This window comes from Aethalodelphis obliquidens, unplaced genomic scaffold (genome assembly GCF_003676395.1).
Source record: "Aethalodelphis obliquidens isolate GAN/ISIS:26980383/991018 unplaced genomic scaffold, ASM367639v1 scaffold8, whole genome shotgun sequence".
NCBI lineage: Eukaryota > Metazoa > Chordata > Mammalia > Artiodactyla > Delphinidae > Aethalodelphis > Aethalodelphis obliquidens.
In genome coordinates this window covers 26310306-26338136 of record NW_020837952.1, presented here as the reverse complement: position 1 = coordinate 26338136, position 27831 = coordinate 26310306, and the positions used below count along the sequence as shown (strand labels likewise).

General features: G+C 36.0%; 1 protein-coding gene across 5 annotated transcripts in view; it reads left to right on the top strand.

Moving 5' to 3' along the window:
* The window catches only part of PPP1R12A (protein phosphatase 1 regulatory subunit 12A), a 151928-nt gene that overhangs the window by 55353 nt on the left and 68744 nt on the right, over nt 1-27831 (top strand). For all 5 annotated transcript variants that reach the window (XM_027107095.1, XM_027107092.1, XM_027107094.1 and 2 more), the window contains exons 2-3: nt 4827-4957; nt 23264-23382. In XM_027107095.1, the coding sequence (XP_026962896.1) occupies nt 4827-4957; nt 23264-23382 (250 nt within the window). The remainder of the gene's footprint in view (nt 1-4826; nt 4958-23263; nt 23383-27831) is intronic.

The window sequence follows — 27831 nt, the reverse complement described above, 5'->3', positions numbered from 1 at the left end:
AAGTGTACAGCCATATAACTGTATTTATCATATTCATTTTGATATTTTTATTTACTTGTGTATTTGTCTTCCATACTAGATGATGAGCTTCTTGAGAACTCTCTGTAACTGACTGAATAAAATACCACAAATGTCTTTGTCCTCCAAGTAGAATATACTGATTATAATTTAATTTTAACCTTTCTCTTACTATTTTCATAGAAATCACTTCTCTACATTCTTTCCCTGAGTGATTTTAGGTCCCATTATTTTAATTATTACCTTAATGCAGGTAATTCCCAAATAGATATTTTTATCCCACATTCATTTTTAAGCTCTAGATCTGCATACTCAGGTGGCTACTGGATATGCATCGTTAGATAAGTATACAGACACCTATAATCAATTCAGCATATCCAAAACTAAAGTTATCTTTCTTCCTCCAACCTGCTTTTCGAATGTGTGGTATTTGTTTTCATGAATGACCTCTCCCTGTCCCTCGCCCTTCATATCCAATCTTTAATTAAGCCTTGTACATTTTCTCCCAGATTGCTCTTAATATCCGTTCTGAGTAACTGGTGTTGCTCAGTTCAGGCTCTTCTCTCTTCATACCACTTCCAGAAATCTTTCTGAAATACTGATCTGATCATGTCACCCCTCTGCTTTTAAACTCTGAATAGGTTTTTCAAACATCATCTACCTGAAATTCTACAGTGTTTTCTCCTACTTACTCCTACTGCTGAATTGAGCCACTATTACTGATGGGAGTGTAGCAGGTTTTCTTGATGAGTAGGATTAGAAAGTAGGTTGAAAACCACCTCTGATGTCAAATCCTGTCATCTTTGCGTTATGTTCAGATTTTTTTACCTGCAATACATTCAGACCTCTTACCACCTAGCCTTATTCTGTTTTATAACTTGCAGATACTATCTACCACTGGATGACTTTCTGTTCATTTATTCCATACATTGTTTAAGTCATAGTGCATCTGCTCAGTGAAGTTCCTTCTAGTTGAATTGCGAATTGAACAACAACTATGTAATCTTCAAAACCTTGCTCAAATGTATTCTCCTTTATGGACTGTCTTAATCACAAGATCTCTTTATGTTCCCAAAGATATTTTAGTACTTTCTACCCACTGCTCTTATACCCTTACGTTGTTGTTTATGGACTAGCCTCCTATACTATGTGATCTTTTCCCTTCATTGTATTTCTAGGGCCTTAGCATATATAATTTTTAGCATATATAATATGAGGAATAGCCAGAGAAATTAGGGATACTTAGCCTATAAAAGAATATGTGAGAATTTGGGCAGTGGGGAGAACTCAAAATATTTAAAGATTATCAGTTAAAAGAGAGATTCCATTTGATACATGGAGCCTCGGGAGGCAGGGGATAGAAATTAAAGGAAGACATGTTTTAGCATGTGCAATTTAGAGAAAGATAAAGTGTTTTATACTGGAGATAATATACAGTAGGCTTTTAATACATGGTAGCCTATTTTTTTCTTTTTCTTTTTTTTAAAATGAGGTATAATTTGCATACAATGAAGTACACAGCATATAATTCAGTGAATTTTTACATATATGTACGCCTATGTAAAAAATCAGAAAGGTGGGGAACATTTCCAGTCTTCCAAAAAGCTCCCTCGTGCCCCTCCTATTATTTCCCCACAAATTTACCAGGATTCTGAGCTTTATAACCAGGGATTAGTTTTGCCTGGAAATTTACAGTTTGTATCCTTTGTGTCTACTTTTTTTCGCTCATGTATTATGTCTGCAGGGATTATCCATGTTGTTGAAGGTAGCATTAGTTTGTTCTTTTTGTTTGTTGTTCTTTTTTCATTGATGTATAGGATTCTATTACATGAGTAGACTCTCCCCATATATACATACATCCCACCCCATTTATTTATCAATTCTATATAACTTCAGTAGATACTGTCAAATGGTTTTCTGAAGGGGTTATATGAATTTTACACTCTTATCAGCAATTAGTTTTTTCTCCATATCCATACAGTAGATTTAATATTTTTCATTTAAGAATCAAGGCTTAGATTTTCTTTTTATGTAAACACTGCCTATTCATTGTACACATTTTGAAAATAAAGAAAAATTTAAAGAATAAAAATTATTCATAGTCACACAACCAATGATAATGACTATTAACTTATATATTCTTCTAGTCTTTTGTGTAGATTTTAAAGTAAAATTAGAATCATATTAGGCAAACTGTTTTGTATCTTTTTAAAAAACTTAATATATTGTGAGCATTTCCCATATATATTATAATTTCTTGTTTTAATGTTTTTCTCCATTTTTTAAAAACAGTAATCATATTTGTATTAGAAAACATTTATCAGGTAGAGTTTTATATTTTTATATCAATGATAAAATCAGAATACTGTTTTGGAGCCTGTAGGAATTAAAAGAGGTTGAGAGAGAGGAGAATACAATTTAATATCTTTTCTCAAGGAAAATTAATGCTTAAACTTATAAATAGATGTAACATTATTTCAAGCCACTGTGAGTCATTAGCTATCTCAAATAACATTTTATAAACTACTTCATAATACAGTAGAGTTTTGATGTTTCTTGTTATTAGATAGCTGTGGTTCTCAAATCTCTCCTACCCTTTAACCACTGCTCCTTGAAAAACACAGTTCTTTTCCCAAGCAGTATATACTTAAACTTTATATGAATGTTGTTTATATATACTCATTTACCATTTGCTATGTGTAAAGTACTGTTTGGGCACTTTGGGATCTTGCCTTCAGATTGCCTGTAACTTGTTCCAAAGGGAAGAATCATGGATATATAAGAATGTTAAATATGGTAGGGAATTTTAGAGATATGTAACCCACCAGCTTCTCTCCTCCACTTGAAAGACAGAGCCCCAAAAGTTTAAATTACTTGTTCACAGCTATAAAATCTGTGGCAGAGCCAGAACTAGAGCCTACAGCCAAACACTTGTCAGTGTTTTTCCACTTTAGGTGTAAAGTACTTTGTCCTTAGTGCTTTTCTTGACACCAACTTTGTCATTTTTTCCCCCCTAGGAAAAAGCTACTAAAACTGTTTTCTTTTGCTTCTGTGATAGATAAAGGAAAATTGGTTTTATTTATACAGCAAGCACTTATTAAGTGCCTAGAGTGTATGATATCCTGTTTCAGAGACTGCAAAATAGGTGAGAAATAGTTACTGAAATAGGAACATCTGTGGATATGGTGTTAAGTGTGGAAGGAGCTTATTTTTTGGAATCTGAACATCTGTGATAGAATCTCAGCTCTATCATTTCCCATCTCTGTGGCTTATTCAGGCTACTTGATCTCTTTGAATCTTAGCTTTCTTGTTCATTTATTCATTTATTGAGCCCCCACCACATGCAAAGAATGATAAAAGGTGCTGGGGATACAGCAAAATTCCCATTCTCATGAGGGATTTTGTGAGGATAATATATACAAATCAGTAAAATAGATAAAGCACCAATCATACTACTTGGCACAAAGTAAGCATTGAAAAAATTTCCCTTCTTATTTACTATAGGCTGCGGTTCTCAAAATTTTTCATCTTAGGACCCCTTTATACTCTTAAAAATTATGAAGGACTTCAAAGAGCTTTGTTTCTGTGGGTTGTATATATTAATACTTACAGTACTAGAGGGTAAAACAGAGGACTCTATATATTCATTAATTCATTTTTAAATGAATTAAAGCAATACTTTACCCATGTTATATAAATGGCATTTTTTAATTAAAATAACTAATTCATTTACTCCTGAAAGCTTGAATTTTATCATTGGCAACAAATACTGTTAGTTTTTTTTGACAGACTTTGTTCATTTTCAAGAAAATTTCTGCCAACATCCAAGTTAGACTAACTATAGTTTGCCATTTAAGTAAAAATATATTCCATAATGGCCTATATGGGAAAAGAATTTTTAAAAAAGAGTGGATATATGTATATGTATAACAGATTCACTTTGCTGTACACCTGAAACTAACACAGCATTGTAAATCAACTATACCCCAGTAAAAAAATTTTTTAAAATGATGTTCCATGGAAAAAGTGGCTAGATCGGCTTGCAAATTAATTGCACAAGTGTTTTTCCTCAGGGCAGTCATTATATTTGGAAGAAATGCTTTATGCATGCTTCCTGTCTTATTCCACAGAGTATTTAAAAGATATATATTCAAGAGTCAAAATTTAATAAAATTTATAGTTTTTACTGCATTGTCAAGGACATTCATAAGTAAAAATAGCTTGGGAAAGAAAAAAAACCTGTGAGTGCAGAGTGGTGAATACAAGGACAGTAAAGTGCTGTGGGGTGTTTTTTTTGGTTTTTTTTGCCACTGCCTTGATTTATTCTTAGACAGAAACATATTTACCACTAGTGCTTTTGCATCCTCAAGTGCACATGTCAACACAGTGAAAAGGGGAAATACCATCTTAGTATTATTTTGAGAATAGTTTTGACCTTGTCACCTCCCTGAAGGGATCCCACTCCCTGAACAGACCACAGTTTGGGAACCACTGCTATAGAGGATATTATTGGTACTTAATTATAATGTTTTGATTGTTTCCATGTTGACATGTACTTGTTTTCCTCATGGGGTTGGCATAAAATGTCTAGTCACATACAGTATTGTTATATGGGTATCTAAGCAAGGACTATTAAAATTTAGGTAGTACCATTGGCCTACTTCATAGCAGTACAATCAAGATGGCAAGAGACTACCTTATAGAAAATATGTTATAAAAGCTTCAAAATAGGAATTTTATTCTATTGATGTGTTGTTGGGAGTATTGATTCAAAATTTTTCTAATCCTGCTTTCTGTTTTGTTTTTAGGCTTGCATTGATGACAATGTTGATATGGTGAAGTTTCTGGTAGAAAATGGAGCAAATATTAATCAACCTGATAATGAAGGCTGGATACCACTACATGCAGCTGCTTCTTGTGGATATCTTGATATTGCAGAGTAAGCTAGTTCTGTGTTTGTTTTTATCCAAATACTATTTAGAGACTTGAGATTTTATAGAAATTGTTGTTATGGATAAATGATTGAACTCTTATATTACCTTAATTCATAAAAATTATTCTTCCCAGGAAAGAGAATAAGTAGATCATGGGAATCCAAATATTGTCTCTTGGTGTGAGATCATCTTCTTGTCTCCCTACCATCTTTGACTTTTGGTACTTTGAATTGATATGAGTAATTGTACACATTCTCCAGCCCCATCTCCTTTTCTTTTGAGTGTATGTATTGTCAAATGATTCAAGGTTAATATTTAGCAATCTAGTATATCCCTATGTAATCATGAATTGTTAGGGGAAATTAACAACAATTCTGAATTAGGTTACTTTGCTAAAGAAAGAATATGATACATAATTCTCCAATTATTCAGTATATTTATGCTTAATTTTTATTAAGATTGTTTTCTAAAAACATGAAAATTTAGTGAAAAATAGTCATTGTATTCTTAACTACCTTTAATAGGGGAGTACTTTCTGAGAAAGTTTGATTCTTGAAAAATTTAACAAGGAAGTATACATATCCTGACAAAATAATTTTTTCATCAAATTATTTTTTCTTGTTGCTGTGTATCCAGCACCATAAACATTTTTATTGTCTATCTGCTCACATCAAAGCTTATCAGCTAATAAATATTGAATAAATATGGTAGTCCTACTCTGTGAATCTCTCTTAGTAAGTCTTCATAGTTTTATTTCTTTGTACATTTCATGCACACATACACTGCCCGCCCCCCCCCCCCCCAGCCCCCATGTGTATTGGAGATACAGTATACCAGTTTAAAGGAGAGGCAGTGTTCGGTGAAATGAAAAGTGCTCTGGGAATCAGAAAATCTGAGCTATTTGACTCTAACACTGACTGCGCTACACCTTTTGATAATTTGTTTCCTCTTTCTGGGCTTTGATTTCTTTATGTGTAAAATGAAGGATTCTTTTTGCCATTGTAAATCAACAGTGGTTATTCATAATTTTAATTGTGGTTCTCTTTATTCCTTTCTGTTCTTTTCATGCTCAACAAAGGGCTTGGATTTCATCTTCATAGAAAAAAATAGCTAAGGTGCATTTATCTTCAGCTGTCCTTAAATATTTGGTACTTAGGTTCTTAAGTCAACTAATGTGGATTATGAAGGCTTCCTCAACCACTCTCAAGGGGTATGACCTTGGGCAAGTTGCTTAACTTTTATAATTGTCAGCTTTCTCCTCTGTAGAATGGGAATAATATTTTCTAGGTTTGTTGTGAGGGTTAACTGAGATAACCCACCAAGTATAGTTCCTGGCACATAGGAAATACTCAGTATGTATTAACTTTTGACCATTATCTTTTTTATCTTTTTGGGAAAATGAAAACCCAGCTTCTTTCTTCAGATGTGTAATCCTGTGTTTCCTTTTTAATTCATGCTTCTGAGTTTGAAAAGACAGTAATAATTGTCCTGAATAATTTCCTCTTGTAGACTTGATTAACAACCCATTGTGTCAGTTGGGATGATTTTAGATGCACGTAAACAGTATCAAACTTAAACTGACGTAAAGAGAAAGGGTACTTGTTGTACAGGATAATACATAATTTAGAGGAAGGGCATTCAGGTTTGTTTATTAAGCTGCTCAGCGCTGTCATCAGGGCTTGGAGTCTTCAGGTGTTTTCTTCTGCCTTTCCCAAATATAGACTTTATTCTTAGCCTTGTTCCCTCCTGGTTACAAGATGATTGCCACAACTCCTGAATTGTGTTTTTACATATGCACATCCAAGAGCAAAATAAAAAGTGGTTGGGGAGTGGAAAGTATCTTCTCCATATTCTGTGACTGTCAAGGAGGGAAACCTTCCCTAGAGAGCCCTCTGACTATAGCAGATTTCCCCTTAAGGGACTTATGTTGGCCTGGGCTTGGTAATTTGCCCATGTCTTTGCTGGGAGAAGCAAGTATCTGGCATATTCAGTTTTTTTAATGCCAGAAAATAAGTGTGAGGAGGGTTGGGCAGTCTGCTGCAGGTGTTAATAGTTTCAGTAGAGTAACTACAACTTTTCTTCTTTTTGGAAGGTGGGATATGGAATATGTGTTTCATAGGACTTATACAAACAAAAATGACCTATTTTGACCAAGGTTGACTATAGTTTTGCTGATCTAACTACCTTTATATAGGCATTAATGGCTGTGGTATAACTGAAGTATAATTGACCCTTGAACAACACAGGTTTGAACTGCATGGTTCCACTTATACATGGATTGTTTTGAACAGTAAATACTTCAGTACTACGTGATCTGCAGTTGGTTGAATCCGCTGTTGTGGAACCAGGAATACTGAGGAACCACAGGTACAGGGGGTCTGCTTATGTGGAGGGCCAACTATAAGTTATTCACAGATTTTTAACTTCAGGGAAAGTCAGCACCCCTGACCCTCATGTTGCTCAAGGGTCAACTATATTTAAATTTATAGTTTTTTTGAACAAAATTAAAATTAAAAGAATGATGAGTTTTCCTTTTTTGCTCTTTCTGCCCTCTGAGATTCTTTTTTTTAAATAAGGATAATATTTTTATAAAAGACCGTTCAACTCTCGTATATACTGGGCTATTTGTTAGGTGATGATTGCCTAAAACCCTTCTAAATGCATGATTATTTTCACCAGCATTATCTCTTTCAGTAATTAATTTCACTAATGAGTGAGAGAAGTTAATGAAATCCAAAATCCTAGTTTTCTTGGGTCTAGAAAACATATAGCATGGTGGCTTAAGAGGTAGGGTGAAAGATACCTCCCAAATCAGAGCATTTATAGGGTAAAGGAAGGCCCTATTAATAATGACGTAGAGACAACAGTTATAAACCATGGGGTCACTCTGCTAAGTGATGTATTTGGAGTTAAATTTGTTTGCAAATCCTGGTTCTGCCATTCTCTACCTTTGTGCCCTTGGCTGAGCTACTTAGCCTCTATGATTAATATTATTTATAAAATGGGAATGATCTGGCTTCTTCCTAGCTCTTGTTTCTCATATTGCTTTCTACATTTTTTACTCCGTCAATATAGACTACTTTCAGTTCCCCAGCATTCCCTGCTGGTTCATATCATTGTGTCTTTGCTCATAGTGATTCATTTGCCTCATTTCTTTACTTGACCAGCTACTACCAGACTTCAGCAGTTTATGTTAGAATCACTTCTTCCAGAAACCCTGCTAATGTTCCTGGCTGATTCATCATCATCTCTAACATATCAGTTGTTTACATGCTTCTTTACCAACTACATTTTGCACAGAATAGTACTAATTCAACCCTATTGAACTGAGAGGTAAAACAAAACAGTGAAGCACAGATAGTTCACTATGAGGATTTGTGGATGATTAGGTAGGATACAGCGAGTTCTAAATTTTTGACCTCTATTGGAGACAGTAGAACAAAGAATGTGAGGTTGCAGTTTAGTTTCTAGACAATTAACAATTTCACATCTGGTCTCTAGCCTAGCAAAAGCCAAGTGAATAGATGAATGATAGCTCTTCATATTCTGGCTCAATTTTCTCACATTTTCACCAAAATAATTACTTTCAACATCTCCCTGCTATGAATAAGGTAGAAGTCTTAGGGAAAACCAAAAATAGAGATTGTTTAATAATGCCCCTTCACCAGAGTGGATTAGAGGAAGAATAAATGAAGTGAGTTTGGGGAGCATAGTGTTAATGGTCAGTATATGCATTGTTTTACTATTTACTGATGGGTCAGATATTGAAATGTACGCATTAACATTATTCTCTTCCTTTGGGGTGCTGAATTGACAGTGTTACGCTCTGAATCATGTCCCCACAAAATTCATATGTTGAAGGCCTAAGCCCCAGAACCTTGGAATGTGACTGTATAGATGGAGATGATTAAATTAAAATGAGGCCCTTAGGGTGGGCCCTAATCCAATCTTACTCTATCTTTATAAGAGGAAATTTGGACACAAAAAGTGGCACCAGGGTCTTTCACACAGAGAGAAAAGACAATGTAAGGACACTGTTAGAAGGTGGCCATCTGTAAGCCAAGGAGAGAAGCCTCAGAAGAAACCAAACCTGCCAACACCCTGATCTTGGTCTTCCAGCCTCTAGAACTATGAGAAAATAAATTTCTATTGTTTAAGCCACTTTGTCTATGGTATTTTGTTATGGTAATACTAGCAAACTAATACAGGCAGTATAAAATTCTCACTGTCACATCAAGGTATTCTTCCCTAAAAGTTGTAGTTGAATGTCATTGGGCTATGGACTAGAAGTAAAATTGGACATACTAGAACTATGACTTCTGGACATACTAGAATGATTATGGAGCCCAAAAAATTATGTATTCAATTTATTGTTCCAGTCTATAACGATCGGTTAATTATAACTCTAGCCATTAAGTATAACTGAATTATATATTTAAATTATGTGGAAAACATTGAAAACCAAGTCCTCTGACTTGGCTTTCAATAACCAAGAAATAATAACAAATAAAATAAAGAAATAATAGATAAAAGAATAATGAGATGAAGAAATAATTAGATGAAGACATAGGAGTTTTACGATGGCAGCATTTAAACTTTGTCTTTCTTTTTTATTAGCTGAAATATTTTTGTAAAGGAAACTGCCTCATATCTACTATTTGGTTACCCCTTGTACAAGTTTTATAGGAAAACAGGATATATTCTTTATTCTTTCCCTGCATATACTGATTTTTAAAATAATGAGTTGGTTTACTAGTTACCCTCAAAAAGGACTAATTGATTTTTTTGAGATCTAAATAACTTGAGCACATGCATTTAAACGTACTTGATGTATTTCAATCCATTGCAGTTATTGCCCTTATTGATTAGCAAATTGTACCATCTTTGGTCTACAAGAGTCTCTTCATGTTGGCTTCTAAGACCTTGGGACATGACCAAATAAAGTGATCTTTAAAAGCTTCCTTGATCTTTAGTAGTATAAAAATGTTCCAGACTCATCTTTTATATTTCCTGCCCTGGGTCTGGAATTGCCATTTCTCTAAGGAAACCTGTTCCTTGTAATGGGTGCTAGAAGTGCTCATTGCTGCTGCATTGATCATTCTTTCAAATTCAAATTCAGCATCAGGGTGTCTTTCTATAACCTCTTCAATCTTGTATCAATATTTCCTTTCTCCCCTACTTTGTTGCCAAGAACTGTAGAATTAAAATAACACATAATACTCATTTGCTTCATCATATATTACATATACATTAGATTGCTTATAACAGTACCACAATAATAATGATTACTGAAAGCAGTTTGAAGTTTGGGATTTTGTTTTCGTTTTTTTGGCAGGGGTGAGGGGGGTGACATTTCTTTTTGTCCTTATGGTATCCCACTTGGAATATACCATCAAATTACTGTGTGTGCTGAAGTCACTTGGAATAATTCTTTTCTGTTTGGTTATGCCACTAACTAGATATACCATTAAGTTCACTGTTTAAGTTTGTTTTTTGTTTAGTTTAATTTTGTTTTATAATTTACATAAAATACCAGGTTCTAACGGCAGTCCCTACTCTACCACCCTATTTCCTATGGGTAACATTTTTAAATTTTATATTTTATCCCAGTTTGTGTTTTAATATAAGTATTATTCCCTCTTTGCAGATAAATGAAAGACTATCATACACTATTTCTCCAGTTTTCTTTTTTCACTTAACAGTCTATCCTGGAGACCACTATATAGTGGGTTATAGAGCTATTTCTCATTGTTCTCTTCAGGTGTAGTATTTAGTACTCTGTTGTGCAGTGTCATTGTAGTTTATTCAGCTTGTCCTTCTTGATGGACCAGTGAATGTTATTTACTTGAATGACTGTAACTTTAGCCTTGGCATTGTCTTTATTTTTCACATAAACAAAAATTCCTATGACTTATAAGAATAAAAAAATTTTGTATTTGAATAATAAAACTTAAATGATTTGTTTTATTAACACTTTGGTTATTGATGTGGTTATAATCTCTTTTGTCTCTTTTTAATTTTGTCACTACATTTCTTTTTTAGCCTTCTGCCACAGATGTTTAAGGAATGCTTTTATCTTGAGTAGCTTTAGTGTTTGTATTAAACTTTCAATAGCAGAGAAAATTAGCCCTGTGTTAGGCTAGCATTATGTAGTTTTATAGTATATAGAATGGAATGTTGATTAATTAGTACATTTAACATATTTTTCTTCATGTTTGGAGTAGTTCTGAAGACATTGCTGAAGATTTCATATCATTATAATATACTGGTAGTGACATTCAATGACATCTTCATGGTCTTATTTACAGCATGGAAAAAGTTTCATTAGCTTTGTTATTTGATCATTAAAGAATCAGCTATTTAAGGATATAATTTTTTAAAATATTTGTGGTGGCTTATTTATGGCATGGCTTTTCTTCTTCACTATAACCTTTATTTCATAAACATACAACAGAATCCTCAAGATTTCTCTTGGCTTATCCTTTAGAATATATCCAGTATCTAACTGTTTCATCACCTCTTTCATTTCTCCCTGATCCTGGACACTGTTCTTCACTGAAATTATTGCAGTTGGAATCATTCTAACCATAACCATCCTCTTCCCCCCATCTGTTTTCTGCACAGCAGCCAGAATGATCCTTTTAAAGTATTGCAAGTGGAATAACATCACATTTTAATTCAAAGCCCTTCACCCTCCAGTGGGTTTATAATGCATTTAGAAACCAGAGTTTTGGTGGCCTACAGGCTGTGGTTTGACCCTCTGTTACCTCTCTGATGTCATTTTCTCCACGTTCTCCAGGCTGTCTTTGTTAGCCAAACTGGTCCCCTTGCTGAGCCTTTAAACAAACTAAGCATCTTGCTTCATAGTCTGCACCTGCTGATTCCTCTGCCTGGAATTCAATAATGTTATTTTTGGTAAAAGAATCAGAAATTCCTACCAATTTAAGAACTATATAAATTGCACCACCATGCCTATGAGAAACGTTACAATATTCCTAATATCAAGCTCAGAAATGAGACAACTCTATTTTAATCTTAACTCTGCTAATTAATTGCTATTAACTTTAGACAAATTACCAGCTTCTCTGAACCTCTGTTTCCTCATCTTTAAAATAGGAATGTTAACGCTTATCCCTATTCTATAAGATTATTGTGAAGATTAGATGAGATAGTGTTTATAAGACACTTGGCACAATCTATGGCATATATTTAGTTATCAGTAAAGTTAGCTGAATTAGTTGTTGTTATTCATAATTCTATCTTTGGTCACTACTTTTAGTGAAAAATAGCTAAGCTCTTGGTTCTCCTGGATTATTTAATAAAGAAAACTATCATCTGATCATTTGGTCTTAGAGCAGACCTAGCTAGATGAGAGGAGCAGGAGAGAGTGAAGTAGTCATTTGTCCTATTTACTTTGATATGTGGGTATTTGAGCACCAAGAAGAGTTGGCAAATCCATGCATTTCGGTTATTTACATATTTCTTGTCAAGAATGATACATAGTTAGTGTAAAGCAGACTATGTATTTTGGTTTTTTTGTTTTGGTTTTTTTTTTTTTTTTGCAGTACGTGGGCCTCTCACTGTTGTGGCCTCTCCCGTTGCGGAGCACAGGATCCGGACGCGCAGGCTCAGCGGCCATGGCTCATGGGCCCAGCCGCTCCGCGGCATGTGGGATCTTCCCAGACCGGGGCACAAACCCGTGTCCCCTGCATCGGCAGGCGGACTCTCAACCACTGCGCCACCAGGGAAGCCCCCTGGAGTCGTCGTTTTTTGAGGAGAGGAGTGTTAGTGGTATATGGAGAGAGTAACTGATAAGACAGGAAGAGGGAACTGAGACTACAGCACAGAGGAATTTGTATGCCTTGCTAACTGACCTTTAGTGGTGATGCGTTTTTAGGAACATGATGATCCTTCTCTGTATTTTAAGAAGACAATTCTTGACTGATTAGGGAGTTTGAACAGATTAGGGATTAGGGAGTTAGAGACAGGGCAGTGGCAGTGAGCTTGGAAGTGGGGCAGATCTGAAAGAAATTTGGAAAATAAAATTAATAAGGCTTAGTGTGATTCACTGGATCTAGATAGTAAGGTGGGAGGAAAAATCAAAGGTAGTTATAATGCTGATAATAGCATTTATTGAGTGCTTACTGTGTGCCAGTCACTGCTCTAAGTCCTTTAATATACACTGCTCTAAGTCCATAATTTTGGTCATCCTAACAATTACATGAAAATATATTGCTGCCACCACCCCACAGGCCCAGATGCACAATTCCAAACCCTCAAAATTCTGAAAAATGACAAAATAAATTGTAAGTTTGGTGTAGGCTCATTTGGCAACTCACCATGACTTGAACTGATACGAGGCTATTTATAGTCTTTGTTTCTCCCCCACTTAACTTATTTTTTGCAAAAATATTAACATGTTTGGTTATGGAGTACTGCCTCAGACTCAATAAGGGTGTTGCATAATCTACAATATTATATTTCTAAAATATGAAAAGTTTTGAGGGCTTCCCTGGAGGCGCAGTGGTTAGTAATCCACCTGCCGGTGCAGGGGACACAGGTTCGAGCCCTGGTCCGGGAAGATCCCACATGCCATGGAGCAACTAAGCCCATGAGCCACAACTACTGAGCCTGCGCTCTAGAGCCCGTGTGCCACAACTACTGAAGCCAACGTGCCTAGAGCCTGTGCTCCGCAACAAGAGAAGCCACTGCAGTGAGAAGCCCATGCACTGCAATGAAGAGTAGCCCCCGCCCGCCGCAACTAGAGAAAGCCCGCACACAGCAACGAAGACCCAATGCAGCAATAAATAAATAAATAAATATTTACTTATTTCTTTATTTATTTTAAAAAAAGAAAAGTTTTGAAATTTGGGTTTGGATGAGTGATGGTTGGCCCGTATTATAATTCTTATTTTATAGATGAGGAAACTGAGTCATAGAGAGAAATCACACGATAATTGGCAGAGCTAGGATTTGAACCTAGACAGTCTAACTTGTCAAGTCTGCACTTTAAGACACTACACCATTCTGCCTCCCTTTCTAGCCTTTGTAATTGGGAAAATGATGCCCTTTAACTTTAGTATTAAAGAATTAAAGAGCAAGATTGAGGGAAGCAGAGGAAATTCGAGTGTAGTGGAATGTGAATTTAAATAAGCCTAGTTTGAGATGCCAATTAAAAAGGTGCAATAGGAAGCCAGGACTTCTTTGGGTATGTTTATAATGCGTAAACTGAATTTCATCAAATCTAAGATGCCATCGTCATAACACATTGTCATTATTTTATGTACCAATTTAAAAGGTTAAAAACAAAAACCTGTAATACAGTGTGTGTGTTTTTTTGTTTTTAAGCACCTTGGGGTTTTTTTTCGCCACACACACAGTATCATTCTTTATCTAATTGTAGTGTCTTGGATGCAGCATTACTTAAGAATGTTTTATTGTTGCCTTTGGGATTTTCTTCTAAGCCACTGATAGCATTCTGCAAGTGTTGTTGGTGGTGCTTTCTTGATCTTACTACAAGGTATCAGCAAAAAGTTTCAGACACCATCCAGGAAGACATTTTAAGTAACAGTTAAGCTCAGTAAATAAGGTATCAAAGGTATGAATGCACATAAATCAGTTGAAGTTGAAAACAATATGAATAGCTGTGACTGGGGTTACATGAAGACAGATGATGACAACCATGTCGTGGCCATTGTCCATTGCTGAGACATCATTGATTGTAAGGTCAATAGATTGTAGAAGATTTCAGCAATATTAAAATTTGGGGAAAATGTATATCTTAGAATTATTACACAATGAGTAGGATTTTTGCCTCTGGGAATTGGGAGATACAGTAATAAAGTAAGACAGTAGTGCATGTAATTGATTTTAATAAATAAATATGCATTTTCAGGAGTTAGTGCATGGTCAAAAAAGTATAGTCACTGCTCTGAGGAATAATTAAGAGAAATAAGAAATGCTGAAGACAGAAGCTACAGAATTTCCTGTATTTAAAGGTGGTTTTGCAAAGAGAAGAGAGGAATTTAAATCCTTCTGCACATTTTGAATTTGTTTTTGTGTTTTGTTTTGTTTTGACAATCTGGGTGCCTAGATAACTGGAAAATAGAGCCCACTTTCACAGATAGATTCATTTCTCTCACACACAATAGCCTGGTCTTTGCTATCGGCATAATTAATTGTATCTGTAGCATAATTGTGAAACCACGATGTCAGAAATTTAGCACAGTATTTGGCAAGGTACATTAGTCCATGTTACTGGACTAGTAACAGGGTTTATGTATAAAAATAATACTTCTACCTGTGAGATTTTGACAAAATGAAATTTTTTTAAAGGTTAAAATTGGTAATGTTATAAACATTATAATTTTCTGACAATTAAAAATGAGAATTTCTGCTTCTTGGAAAATAGAATAGATATGTTTTTCCCGTTTTTCCTCCTGCTGAATACAACTAAAAACCCTGAACATGATATATAAAATATACAAAGACTCTATAAGATAGAGAGAAGACCAAAAAAAAAAAAGATAGAGAGAAGACAGAACAGCTACGGATCTCAGGATCCAAAGAATGACAGGAGTAAGTTTCTGGCTTTTCTCTTTGCCTCAGATATACCACACTTGGAACTGAGGAAGCTGATAACCCAGAAGCACCAATGGCCCCACACTGCCCCCCCAAAAAAGCCCCAACAAAACCCTAACCTCTTTAGCCAAATACTAGGAGAGGGGTACCCTAAAACCTTAAAAAAAAAAGCTACTCCGGCCAAACACTGCAGAAAAAAACCATGGTCCCACCCATACCCTCACTAGCAAAGGCCAGGTAGGGAGCATAGACTTCCAACATTACCAGGCTATCATGAGGTATCCTAGCACCTCTACTGTCATGATGTCAGATTAGGCCAGATACAGAACCTGCCGAGATTTTCATCCCCATCGGATAGTAAACTAGCCCTACCCTAACTGGCACTGGAGACCACGTGGGAAGCCTGGACTTACACCCCCACCTGGCAGTAAAAAGGAGCTCCTACTCCTCCCCACTGGGGTGGAGTCAGAAGAGGCCTGGTAGAGAGTAAATACTTTCACCACCACCCATCAGTAAAGAGGCCTAACTCTTTCTCCCCTTATGGTGTCAGTGGAGGCCACATAGGGTGTAGTAGTGAGGCACCCATAGCCTCCTTAGCCAGGGAGGTATCAGTGAAGGCTTGGTGAGGAGTCAGAAGTAACAAGGAGCTGTTCCATCACTAGTGTCAATGGTGGCTGAGTGGGGAACCTGAACTTCTACCCCTACCTTGTAATAATGAGATGGCATCTCCCCATCTTTTCTGCTAGAGCAGGGCCAAATATAGTCAGCTAACATAGAAGATTTAAGCACAATCTAGAGTCTCATAATATACCCAGAGTGTTCCAATTTCAATTGAAAATCAGTTGTCATACCAAGGAACATCTCAAATTGAATGAAAAAGACAATAGGGGGCTTCCCTGGTGGTGCAGTGGTTGAGAGTCTGCCTGCCGATGCAGGGGACATGGGTTCGTGCCCTGGTCCGGGAGGATCCCACATGCCGCGGAGCGGCTGGGCCCGTGAGCCATGGCCGCTGAGCCTGCACGTCCAGATCCTGTGCTCCGCAACGGGAGAGGCCACAACAGTGAGAGGCCCGCGTACTGCAAAAAAAAAAAAAAAAGACAATAGGGACCAGCGTTAAGATTACAGAGATATTAATCTTAAGATTATTTGACAGAGATTATAGAGTGGCTATCACAGAAATGCTTCAACAACCAATTACAAGTATGCTTCAAACAAATGAAAAAAAGTCTCGGCCAAAAAAAGTCTGCAAAGAAATAGAAGATATGAAGGGGAACCAAATGGGAATTTTGGAACTGAAAAATCCAGTAACCGAAACAAATAGCAGATAGACTCAGCAGCAGAATGGAGGGGATGGAAGAAAGAATTGGTGAACTGAAAAACAGAACAACAGAAATTACCAAATCTGGGCAACAGAGAGAAAATAGACTAAAATAAAATGAACAGAGCCTCAGGGGCCTGTGGGAGTATACCAGAGAGCTAACATTTTTGCCATTGGAGTCCCAGAAGAAGAGAAAGAGGGCATAGCTGGAAAAGTATTTAAAGAAGTAATAAATGATGGCTAAAAACTTACTCAAACTTGGCAAAAGATATAAACCTACAGATTCAAGAAGTTTAGCATATTCCAAACAGGATAAACCAAAGCAGTTCTGAAAACAAAAGACAAAGTAAAAATCTTGAAGGCAATGAGAAAGGAACTGCTATAACATTGGGGCAGGGGGCATTGCATTAAAGCAGACTTCTCATCAGAAACATGGAGACCAGAAGGAAGTGGCACAACATTTGTCAGGTGCTGAAGGAAAGAACTGTTATTTTAAAGAAAACTTTCAAAAGTTCCAGGTCAGAACTTTTGTTTGGATTCTTACTGTTATAGTTACTTTCAGCTGTTTTTTATTGTGATATAGAACTTCAAATATGAAATAGGAAAGTGCATTCCCACTAAAGATGCATAAGGTTATTTACACTGATTTTATGTTGCTCAGAGGTTTCCAAAAGAAAATAGCATTTATTTACTTATTTATTTTAATATATATTTTAATATATTTTATTTATTTTTGGCTGCGTTGGGTCTTTGTTGCTGCATGTGGGCTTTCTCTAGTTGTGGCGAGTGGGGCTACTCTTTGTTGCGGTACGCAAGCTTCTCATTGCGGTGGCTTCTCTTGTTGCGGAGCACGGGCTGTGTAGGCATGTGGGCTTCAGTAGTTATGGCACGCAGGCTAAGTAGTTGTGGCTCATGAGCTCTAGGGTACAGGCTCAGTAGTTGTGGCACACGGGCTTAGTTGCGCCGCGGCATGTGGGATATTCCTGGACCAGGGATCAAACCTGTGTCCCCTGCATTGGCAGGCAGATTCTTAACCACTGTGCCACCAAGGAAGTCTGCATTTATTTTTGAAGTTAATAGTACAATGTTCTCTTACCCATCTTTGAAAAGTTCAGGTAGCTTAGTTTTCATAATTTCTGTCTCATTGGATGGCTTTGAGTAATTCATTTGAATTGTCAAGAAACAACTATTTCAGTGGTTTTCTGACTTTGTGGGTTTTTTTTTTTATTGTGGTAAAAACATAATATTAAATATATCATCTTGGCCATTTTAAAGTGTATGGTTTAATAGTGTTAAGCATATTCACATTTTTGGGGGGGAGATCTCTAGGATTTTTCATCTTGTAATACTAAAACTACCTGGTAAACACTAATTTCCCCTCCCCACTCCCCTAGCCCTTGGTAACCACCTTTCTATTTGCTGTTTTTATGATTTTGACAACTTCAGACACTTCATATGAGTGGAATCATATAGCATTTGGCCTTTTGTGACTGGCTTATTTTGCTTGCCATAATGGCCTTGAGATTCACCTGTATGACAGAACTTCTTTTTTAAGGCTGCACTGACGTTTCGAATTTTAAAAATTCATGTATTGAATGCATGAAAAATCCATGTATTGGTTAAAACAACTTCTTGATGCTAGTTTTTCTACAGTAAATAAAACAATGTACATTAAGTTTGAACACTAAATATATTCAGCTCTTGCTGATGAAATTTCTTTCTCTTTGTCTCTTTGATTACTATGTTCTCATTAGCTTCTGATTTAAAGACAAGGGCTTTAATTAAACCATCAAATTTTTAAAATGAACTATTTCTCCTTCTCAATCTCTTCTGTGGTTTGGCTTTTGACAAAACTCAGAATCCAAGATAATTATGAGACTGTCAAATTTGTCTGCTGAATTCAGTTAACATTGAATCATTCTAACCCAGATAGAATCCTATCCATCTAATATACCACATCCAAGTTGCACTGCCCTTTTTTTTTTTAAACCCTGAAGCATTCAAAAAAGTTACCCATCTGAAAAACAGCCTAATATTCTGACTTTCAGTTTGGGACTCCTGTGTGAAATCTTCATAGTTTTTTTTTTTTCCCCCCCAAGAAATCTTAGAGTAAATATAGTGTATTTTTCCTAATCAGCAGTCCCATGAGCTGCTTTTAATACCCCAGCCGTTTTTGTTCTGAAGGAAATCTGACCATCTGTTTTCAGTATCTCCAAGGGTCCCACAAAGTGAGTTTCTGGTATTCCAGATAGCCTGTATTTTGTTTCACATTATCTTAAATATTGCTTTCTAAGTGTGATGATTTTGCATGATGTGATAACAGATAGAATTTAATTTTATTTTTAGACATTAACTCATTTAAACATAACACAGCCCTGTAAGTTACCTATAAGCTAGGTTTCAAATGTTTTTAAGTTAATGAATACCACACAGCTGTCAAGAAACAGAGGTGGGAACCAAACCCAAAGTCTGCAGAATTTAAATGTTTATGCTTTTTTTCACCCAACCAATCTTTGAATGGCTTTTTGAGATTATTCATGGTAAATAAGAATTAATGCCATGGGGTTTTATTTATTTATTTTATTTACATTTGCAAATAATAGTTCTTGAGTCATGGAGAGGTTTGTGAATTGTATGCATACATATTTATACCTAAACTTTTGGCTCAGGGATTGCTCCAGGCCCTACTTCCTGCCCACAGTTTTCAGAACTTTACTCTTGTTAGTTTCTCTTAACATCCTTCCTGTTTATATAAATTTTGGATTGTCTCATTTTGGCTTTGACCTGTTATTTCCTTGAGACTCTGCTTCCCTCTGCTAGCACTGCAGCCACTCTGAGGTCTTCCTTTTATTCTGTCTTTACATCCTGTGAATGATTTCTAATACCTAAGCAAAATATACGTGGTTTTATGTAAATATCTCTGATTGTTTGAGATTTTGCCTAGCAGAATACGTACATATTCCCCTGGAGCATAGCACAGGTTCTACTCCAATAATATCTTATTTTTTTTTGGCTCCAGATTCATTTATTTATTTATTTGTAGTATATAAATGTTCTTCATTAGTTTTATATTACATTTTTTAAAACTGTGAAACAGAAAAAGTTTCTTCAATTCAAATATGACTTCTGTTTGTAGAAGTCCCCGTGAAGATCATAAAAATTGTTTTGCACAAGGAGAAATGTTTATAACATATTATTAATTGTAAAAATACCAGGCTACAAAATGGCATGGTAGTCATTTTTGTGGTCTAATATACATACACAAAATAAACTTGCTGCAGAAAACCAGGATAACAAAAAAATCCCCCCCCCCAACGAAAACCCCAGCTAATACAAATACCTCCTAATGTGGGACTTCCCTGGTGGTCCAGTGGTTAAGACTTTACAATTCCACTGCAGGTGACGCGGGTTTGATCCCTGGTCCGGGAACTGAGATACTACATGCTGCACAGTGCGGCTAAAAAATAAAATTAAAAAAATTAAAAAAGCAAATTCCTCCTAATGCTACCTCTGTTAACTTTATAGTGTATATTCTTTCCTTTTTCTATCTTTCTCTTTCTATGTGTGTGTGTCTTGTAAAAGTTAAATCTCCACACAGATATCAATAGCTAGTCCTTCTTAAAGCAAAAGATTGACAGACCTGACTTCATACAACCTTTAAATTTCATTCAAATACAAAATGCTGTAAGAAAAGGTTTGCTTTTTTTTTTAATGTGGTGACAATATGGAAAAAATATTTGCAGCACATCTATTTGTCAGAGGGAGGGAATAACTTATTTTTTTGTGTATCATTTATTAGTACTACCGTCCATCTATCACAGACAAGTCAAGAACTTCAGTGTATCATAGACACCTTCCTCGCCCTCGCTTCTCATATCCAGCTGATCTCTAGTATCTCCTAGATATCTCTGGAATTTGTCCATTTCCTCCATCAAATTCAAGCTTCCAACATAATTTTTGTCTACGCTGCAGTAGCTCATTAGCTGGTCTGACTACTTTCATTCTTTCTCCATTCTCATTTATTTTCCATACTTCACAAAAGTGATCTCTTTGAAACACATAGTTGATCATTTACAGATCTTACAAAATAAACATTCACTGACTTTGGGGTGTACCTGACATATTATATAGAGATTGATTCTTTCATTTACTCTCAGGAGAATGAACCAAACCCTTGTCTAGCCATACACACTTCCTGTCACAGGTTTTTGGTGCCTTTTGTTCTCTCTCCTGGAACATACTCTCCTTCCATTGTGTTTGCTAGTACCTATATATTGTTCAGAGAATCCTTTTCTGACCTTACTAAATCAAATTATTCTGTTATTCACTTGTAGACATAACTCACTGTTATAAGACATCAAAGTTTTACATGTATTTAGGGAATTAATCTAGCTCTCTTTCTAGATTATAAGATCTTTGAGGGGAAGATCTGCATTTGTTTTTGCTTACTGTTATATGCCTGACATGTAACATAGTGGTAGATACATAGTAGACACCTGTCTCAGTCAGCTTTGGCTGCTGTAAGAAAATGCCGTAAACTGGGATGCTTAAACAACAGACATTTGTTTCTCACAGTTCTGGAGACTAGACAGTTCAAGATCAAGGTGCTGGCTAATTCTGTGTCTGGTGAGGGCTCTTTTCCTGACTTGCAGATGGCTGCCATCTTGCTGTGCCCTCCATGCAGAGAGACAGTGAGCTCTACTCTCTTCCTCTTTAAAAACATTAATCCCATCATGGGTTCTCGAACCTCTACCTCATCTATACCTAATTACCTCCCCAAAACCCTACCTCCTAATAGCATCATATTGGTGGTTTGGGGTTTCAACATGAATTTTGGAGGAGCACAAAACCATTCAATCTGTAACAAAACCCCATAAGTATTTGTTGAGTTAAGGCACACATTAAAAATACAAGCAAAAGAAGTAAATAAGAAGTTCACAAAAGGAGAAAATACAAATGCTAGTGAACATATCCAGATTTTTTTCAAATTCGTGTGTAATCAGGAAAGAAAACAATGATAAGATGCTGTATTCTCATCACGTTGAGAAAAATTTTAAAGATTGATAATGTCAAATGTCCATTTAAGAACACATCCATTAGGAGGATGGCATTAAATAAAAGTATGATCCAGCCATATTGTGGAATATTTTTCAGCTATTAGAAGGCAAGTGTTGCACTCCAGTACATTTAAAGTAATCCCATTAGTTTTTGTTTTACAAAAAGAATCTCAAAAGTGACTGTATATATTTCTTTACAGACACACATATAAATTCATAGTAAAGGTACCAGAAAGATATTTGCCATGCTGTTGATAGTGTTTATCTCTGGGGAGGGAACATGATAACAGAAGGAGAGATATAAGGGAGTTTTTTCTTTTTTTCTTCTTTTTTTAAAACTCTGAGGGCTTTTTGTCCTTCACTGTTTTGATAATGTGAATATTGTCATGTAGCCTGTAAAAAAATATATATACAGAGTTAGATTGATTAGGAACATCGGAAAAAAGGGAGCCATTCTTTATATATAGAAAAGTAAAATCAGGGATGCCAAAAGAACATGGCTTAATCTGGAACTACAAACAGTTCCATATTGTTGGAGTCTGAAGTGTGATACAAGAAGGAAGAGGAATGAGGCTGAAAAGAAGACAAAACCAGATCAGTAAGGGCCATGTAGGTATGTTTTCTCCTAGCGTGGACAACCATTCAAAGAATTTTAAGTTGGAAATTGACTCTGGTTGTGTTAAATAGATGATTCTGGGAGATGTGCAGTTGGCATAGTGAAAGAGATTCGCAACCATTTTGTATCCGGATCCCTTTGTCAGGTCTGATGAAGCCTGTGAATATGTTCTTAGTATTGTGTTTTGGATGCATAAAATAAAATACTGAGTACAAAGTATGTATGTGCTTCTTTAGTAACACATTAAATAAAAAGACTCAGTAGTTGGTCTAATAATTACCTTAATTTCAAAATAGTGATGAACATACACGGTATTTTAATATATCTGTATCAGCTGAATGACCTTCTGAATTATGCCCATGAGCCCAAAGTTAAGAACTTGCTTATGGCATGAGACTGGGAGCATGAAGTTCAGTTAGGAAATTAGTCAATATGGAGATAATGAAAAATCTTAATGGAGACAGTCTGAAATAATTCTATGAAAGACTTTGTAATTATTTTAAAATAACATTTTTGTTTTAGTTAATGTGTGTACCTTATAGAAAAATTTTAGGAAATATAAAATTTTAAAAAGGAAAGATAACATTTTTTATGGTAGTTTCTTAAAACTTAAATAATACCTATGCTATCCTTGGTTTTTATTGCTGCTCTTGCATAGGAGCTTGCCTCATTAGCTATGCATTCAGTCTTATTTTGATGATACCGTCATTGCTTAATTCTCTTCCCTTTAATTTTACAGGTTTTTGATTGGTCAGGGAGCACATGTAGGTGCTGTCAACAGTGAAGGAGACACACCTTTAGATATTGCTGAGGAGGAGGCAATGGAAGAGCTACTTCAAAATGAAGTTAATCGGCAAGGTAATGTAACCAACCTAGATGTAAAGTATGTTTAAAACTGTTGTGTAAAGAACATGATACTTGACTTTTTCAATAAACGATTGTTGACATTGAAGGGCAATCTTAATTTGAGTGGAAAGAAAATCAGTTTACTTAACAGTATGTGAAGTAAGGTTCTACTTGAAAAAATATATGATTCTTAACTCTACGTCTTTTTAATGTTTTTAAAGTTGAAAGAAGTATCATGAGTGGTAGGGTAAGGCATAAAATTATCTGTCAATAAAAGCTTTGGAGAGAAGTAAAACAGGCAAAGGGGATAAGGAAGTGTACGGGGTGAATGAGACACATTGCAAACTTAAAGAGTGGTCAAGAAGTTGTCACTGATAAGGTGGTATTTAAGCTAAGGTCTTACTGGGGTGATGGAATGAATCATGTAGGTCTGGGGAAGGAACATTGCAAACAGAGGAACCAATGAATTCAAGGATGGGAGGGTGCCTGGTGTTTTCAGAGAAGCAGCGAGTGTGACCAGTATGACTGAAGCAGGCAGAACAAGGAAGAGGCTGGAAGGAGATGAGGTCAGAGAAGTAGCAGTGGACCATATCACATATGGTGATATGGTCCACACAGGGCCTTGTGGTCTGTTGGAAGGATTTTAGCTTTTAACCTGAGTGAAACAGTGAGCTAGTGGAGGGATTGAGATAGAGGAGTGACATGATCTGACTTGCTTTAGAAAGGATCTCTGGGGCTATTGTGTTGAGAATAGATTATAGGAAGGTAAGGGCAGAAGTAGGAGAATGGCAAGGGCAGGAGCAGGGTGGTAGTAGACAAAGTGATGAGAAAAGATTGGATTTTAGATATATTTTGAAGGTTTGGCCAAGAAGATTATTGAGTGATTAAAACTACAGTGTGGGGCTTCCCTGGTGGCGCAGTGGTTGAGAGTCCACCTGCCGATGCAGGGGACACGGGTTCGTGCCCTGGTCCAGGAAGATCCCACATGCCGCAGAGCGGCTAGGCCCATAAGCCATGGCCGCTGAGCCAGCATGTCTGGAGCCTGTGCTCCGCAACGAGAGAGGCCACGACAGTGAGAGGCCCACATAACGCAAAAAAAAAAAAAAAAAAAAAAAACTACAGTGTGTAAGAAAGAAGAAGGCAGGGAAGATTCTAAGATTTTTGGTTTGAGCCACTAGATGGGTGAAGTTTTTATGAGAGGTGTGAATGTTGTGGGAAAAGTAAGTTTTGTAGGGAGAGTTCAGGGGTTCATTTTTCAGACATGTTAAGTTTGTTTTGCCTATTAGGTATCCAAGCAGTTGAATATGTCAACAGAGAGGTACAAGCTGGAGATAAATTTGGGAGATGTCAATTTATAGATGAGGAACGATTGCTTATGGGTAGAATTTCTTTCAGGAGTGATGAGTGTTCTAAAACTGTTTGTGATAGTGGTTGCACAGCTCTGCGAATTTACTAAAACCACTGAATTGTATACTTTAAATAATATGTGAATTATATCTCAATAAATATAAAGCTGTATTATACTGCAATTCCTCTTCTGGGCATATAACCAAAGAATTAAAAGGAAGGTTTCAAAGAGATTTTTGTACACCCATGTTTATAGCATTATTCACAATAACTAAAAGATGGAAGAAAACCAAGTGTTCATCAATGGATGAATGAATAAACAAAATGTAGTATATACTTAGAGAAAATGCTGCTCAGCATTAAGAAGGAAATTCTGACATATGCTACAGCCTGGATGAACCTTGAGAACATTATGCTATGTGAAGTAAGCCGGTCACAAAAAGGCAAATACTGTATGATTCCACTTACCATGAGGTACCTCAAGTACTCAAAATCATAGAGAAAGTGGAATGATGGTTGTCAGGAGCTAGGAGGAAGTGGGAATGGGGACTTGTTTAATTAGCATAGCATTTCAGTTTTGCAAAATGATAAGAGTTCTAGACATTGATTGAGCAACAGTGTAAATGTACTTAACGCTACTGAACTGTCTACTTAAAATGGTTATTAAGATAGTAAATTTTGTTATGCATATTTTACTACAACTTAAAAAAACTAATATATATATATTATATATATAATATACAACTTTAAAAAACTTATATATATATATATATATATATATACACACACACACACATATATATAAATTACTGTGTGATTTCCACTATATTATGTCTAGGCAGTGATTAAATGGGTATTATCAGAAGAGAACTGTGTTTTCCTAAGGTATGGGATATTGGTTCAGAAGGTTGACTCCAGCTGAAATGTGGTTCATCAGGAAATAAAAGCAGAGAAATAGAAGCTAAGTCAGTTCCTTGAAAAGAGATTTTTATTCCTTGGGATTAGGAAAATTCATAATGACTACCTGGTTGTTAAAAAAAAAAATCTTAGGCACTGAAACTGAAGAAATATTTAAATGCCTAAATAGAGTTGAGGCATTGTAACAAGTGGCTGAAGGTACCTGGAGCTCAGGAGAAACAAGGCACACATTAGGAAACTAGTCGTAACTGGAACTTGGATAGATACACGGAAGAGCTTTTAACAGCTGTGTCCTAAGCAAGCAATTTTGGAGTAATAGGATCTTCAAGACTTGAAGAAGCTGGAAGAATGGGTATAAAGCATCAACCGGGATGAAGAGTCCCCTATCTGTCCAGCTTGCCCTGGTGAGTGCCCAGATAGATAGCAACAATATTGTTTAATAGTAGTTAGCAATTATTATGAACTGGGAAAGGGATGGATATGTACTGAAAACTTCTTGTCTTTAGTTTCCTTCTATATATAAAGGAAACTGTTAGCAAGGCTGATTTTAGTTGTAATGATTCATTCAGTTTTGATTAAGGTGCCAGCATATGTTCTGAGTGCTGGGTATTTTTTTTTTTAAGAGACACACTTTGTTCTTAAGGATTTCACGGTGTATAGAAGTGACAAGTATATAAACAGAGCCCCACAATGCAGTGTGCTATGTGCTAAAATATAGGTAGGAACAGAATGATGTGGGAGAACAGAAAAGCCTATGAGTAACTGTTTGCAGTAGTCCGGAAGGGTTTGAGAGATGACATTTGAGAGGGAATTTACTTGGCAAAGAAGGGGGGTAGTGGACAAAAAAGGCATGTGAGACAGGGGTATCAGCATGTGCAAAGAAAAGGAATTGGAGACATAGCATACGTGGAGAATTCATTAGAATTGGAATGGAGTAAAAAGTCAGGATGGAATTAGTATGAGGTTGAGGCTCGAGAAGATTAGGCTGGAGGCAGATGGTGGACATCTCTTTTGTAGGCATTAGACAGATGCAACAGAGATCCCCAAGCAGGAAATTAACCTGATTGGATTTGGTTTTTAGTAATAAAGCAGCTGATGGTAATCTGGAGGATGCATTAGAGTGGGGGATACATGGTGGCATGCCTTTCTTGAAGAAGATTCTTCACTTAATCCAGGTGAAAGATGAAAAGGGGCAAAATGGTTACACTTAAGATGGAAAAGAGCAAAGAGCCAGGACTGTTTTCAGAAAATATTAAGGTAAAATTAAAACAGCTTGGTGGAGAATTGAACGTGGAGATGAAGGAAGAATTGAAGCAAGCTAATTTGCCTCCTGAAGTTTCCAGTTTAAGAAGTGATGACTGGATAAATTCACTCGGGAAAATGTGGGACAAAGCAGGAACGGATTTAGAGAGTGTATGAGTTTGTTTTGGGATATATTGAGTTTGGTTGCTAAAGCACATCTAGATGACAGTGTTCAGTGCACTGTTGGAATTTAGGAAATGTCAGGATGGAAAATGTAAATCTGCGAAAATAATAGGTGAGGGGAAATTCTAGAAAATAGTATATAGTATGACCCTGAAACTGAAAAGTAAAGAGCTGATACTAAAAATAATAACTAACTCTTATTAAATACCGATTGTTTGCCAGGCATTGAGCAAAAGGCTTTACATGCATTATTTCATTTCATTCTCACAGCAATTCTAAGAGGTTAATACTACTGTCACCCCATTTTACAGATGAGAAGCTGAGGCACAGTGATTTGCCCAAGGTCATACATGTAGGAAGTCGTGCTGTATGTAGTTCAGTCCCAAACAGTGTAGCAGATACCTTGAGCCCACACTCTTCATCACTGTACCATACTACATTTTATTAGGAATATCTCTTAGAAAATATTTCATGATATTCATTTTATTCATATAATGGGAATACATGAATTTATATAGCATAACTTTATTCCAAAGAAACAAAAGATAGAGGCATCTCTAATAGAGTTTAACATTTATAAAAAGAGCACCCTAAATATATCTCTCGTAATGACAAGATTTCTCAAATTATTTATCCTGGTATGAAAGTTATTATTTAATATTTTAAAGTTCTTTAATCACTCTTTTGGCTCTTATTTCTTATTCTAATATATTTGATTAACAACTAGTCATGCTTGAGTAGATTGCCTTTGAAAGTAGTAATGATTGAATA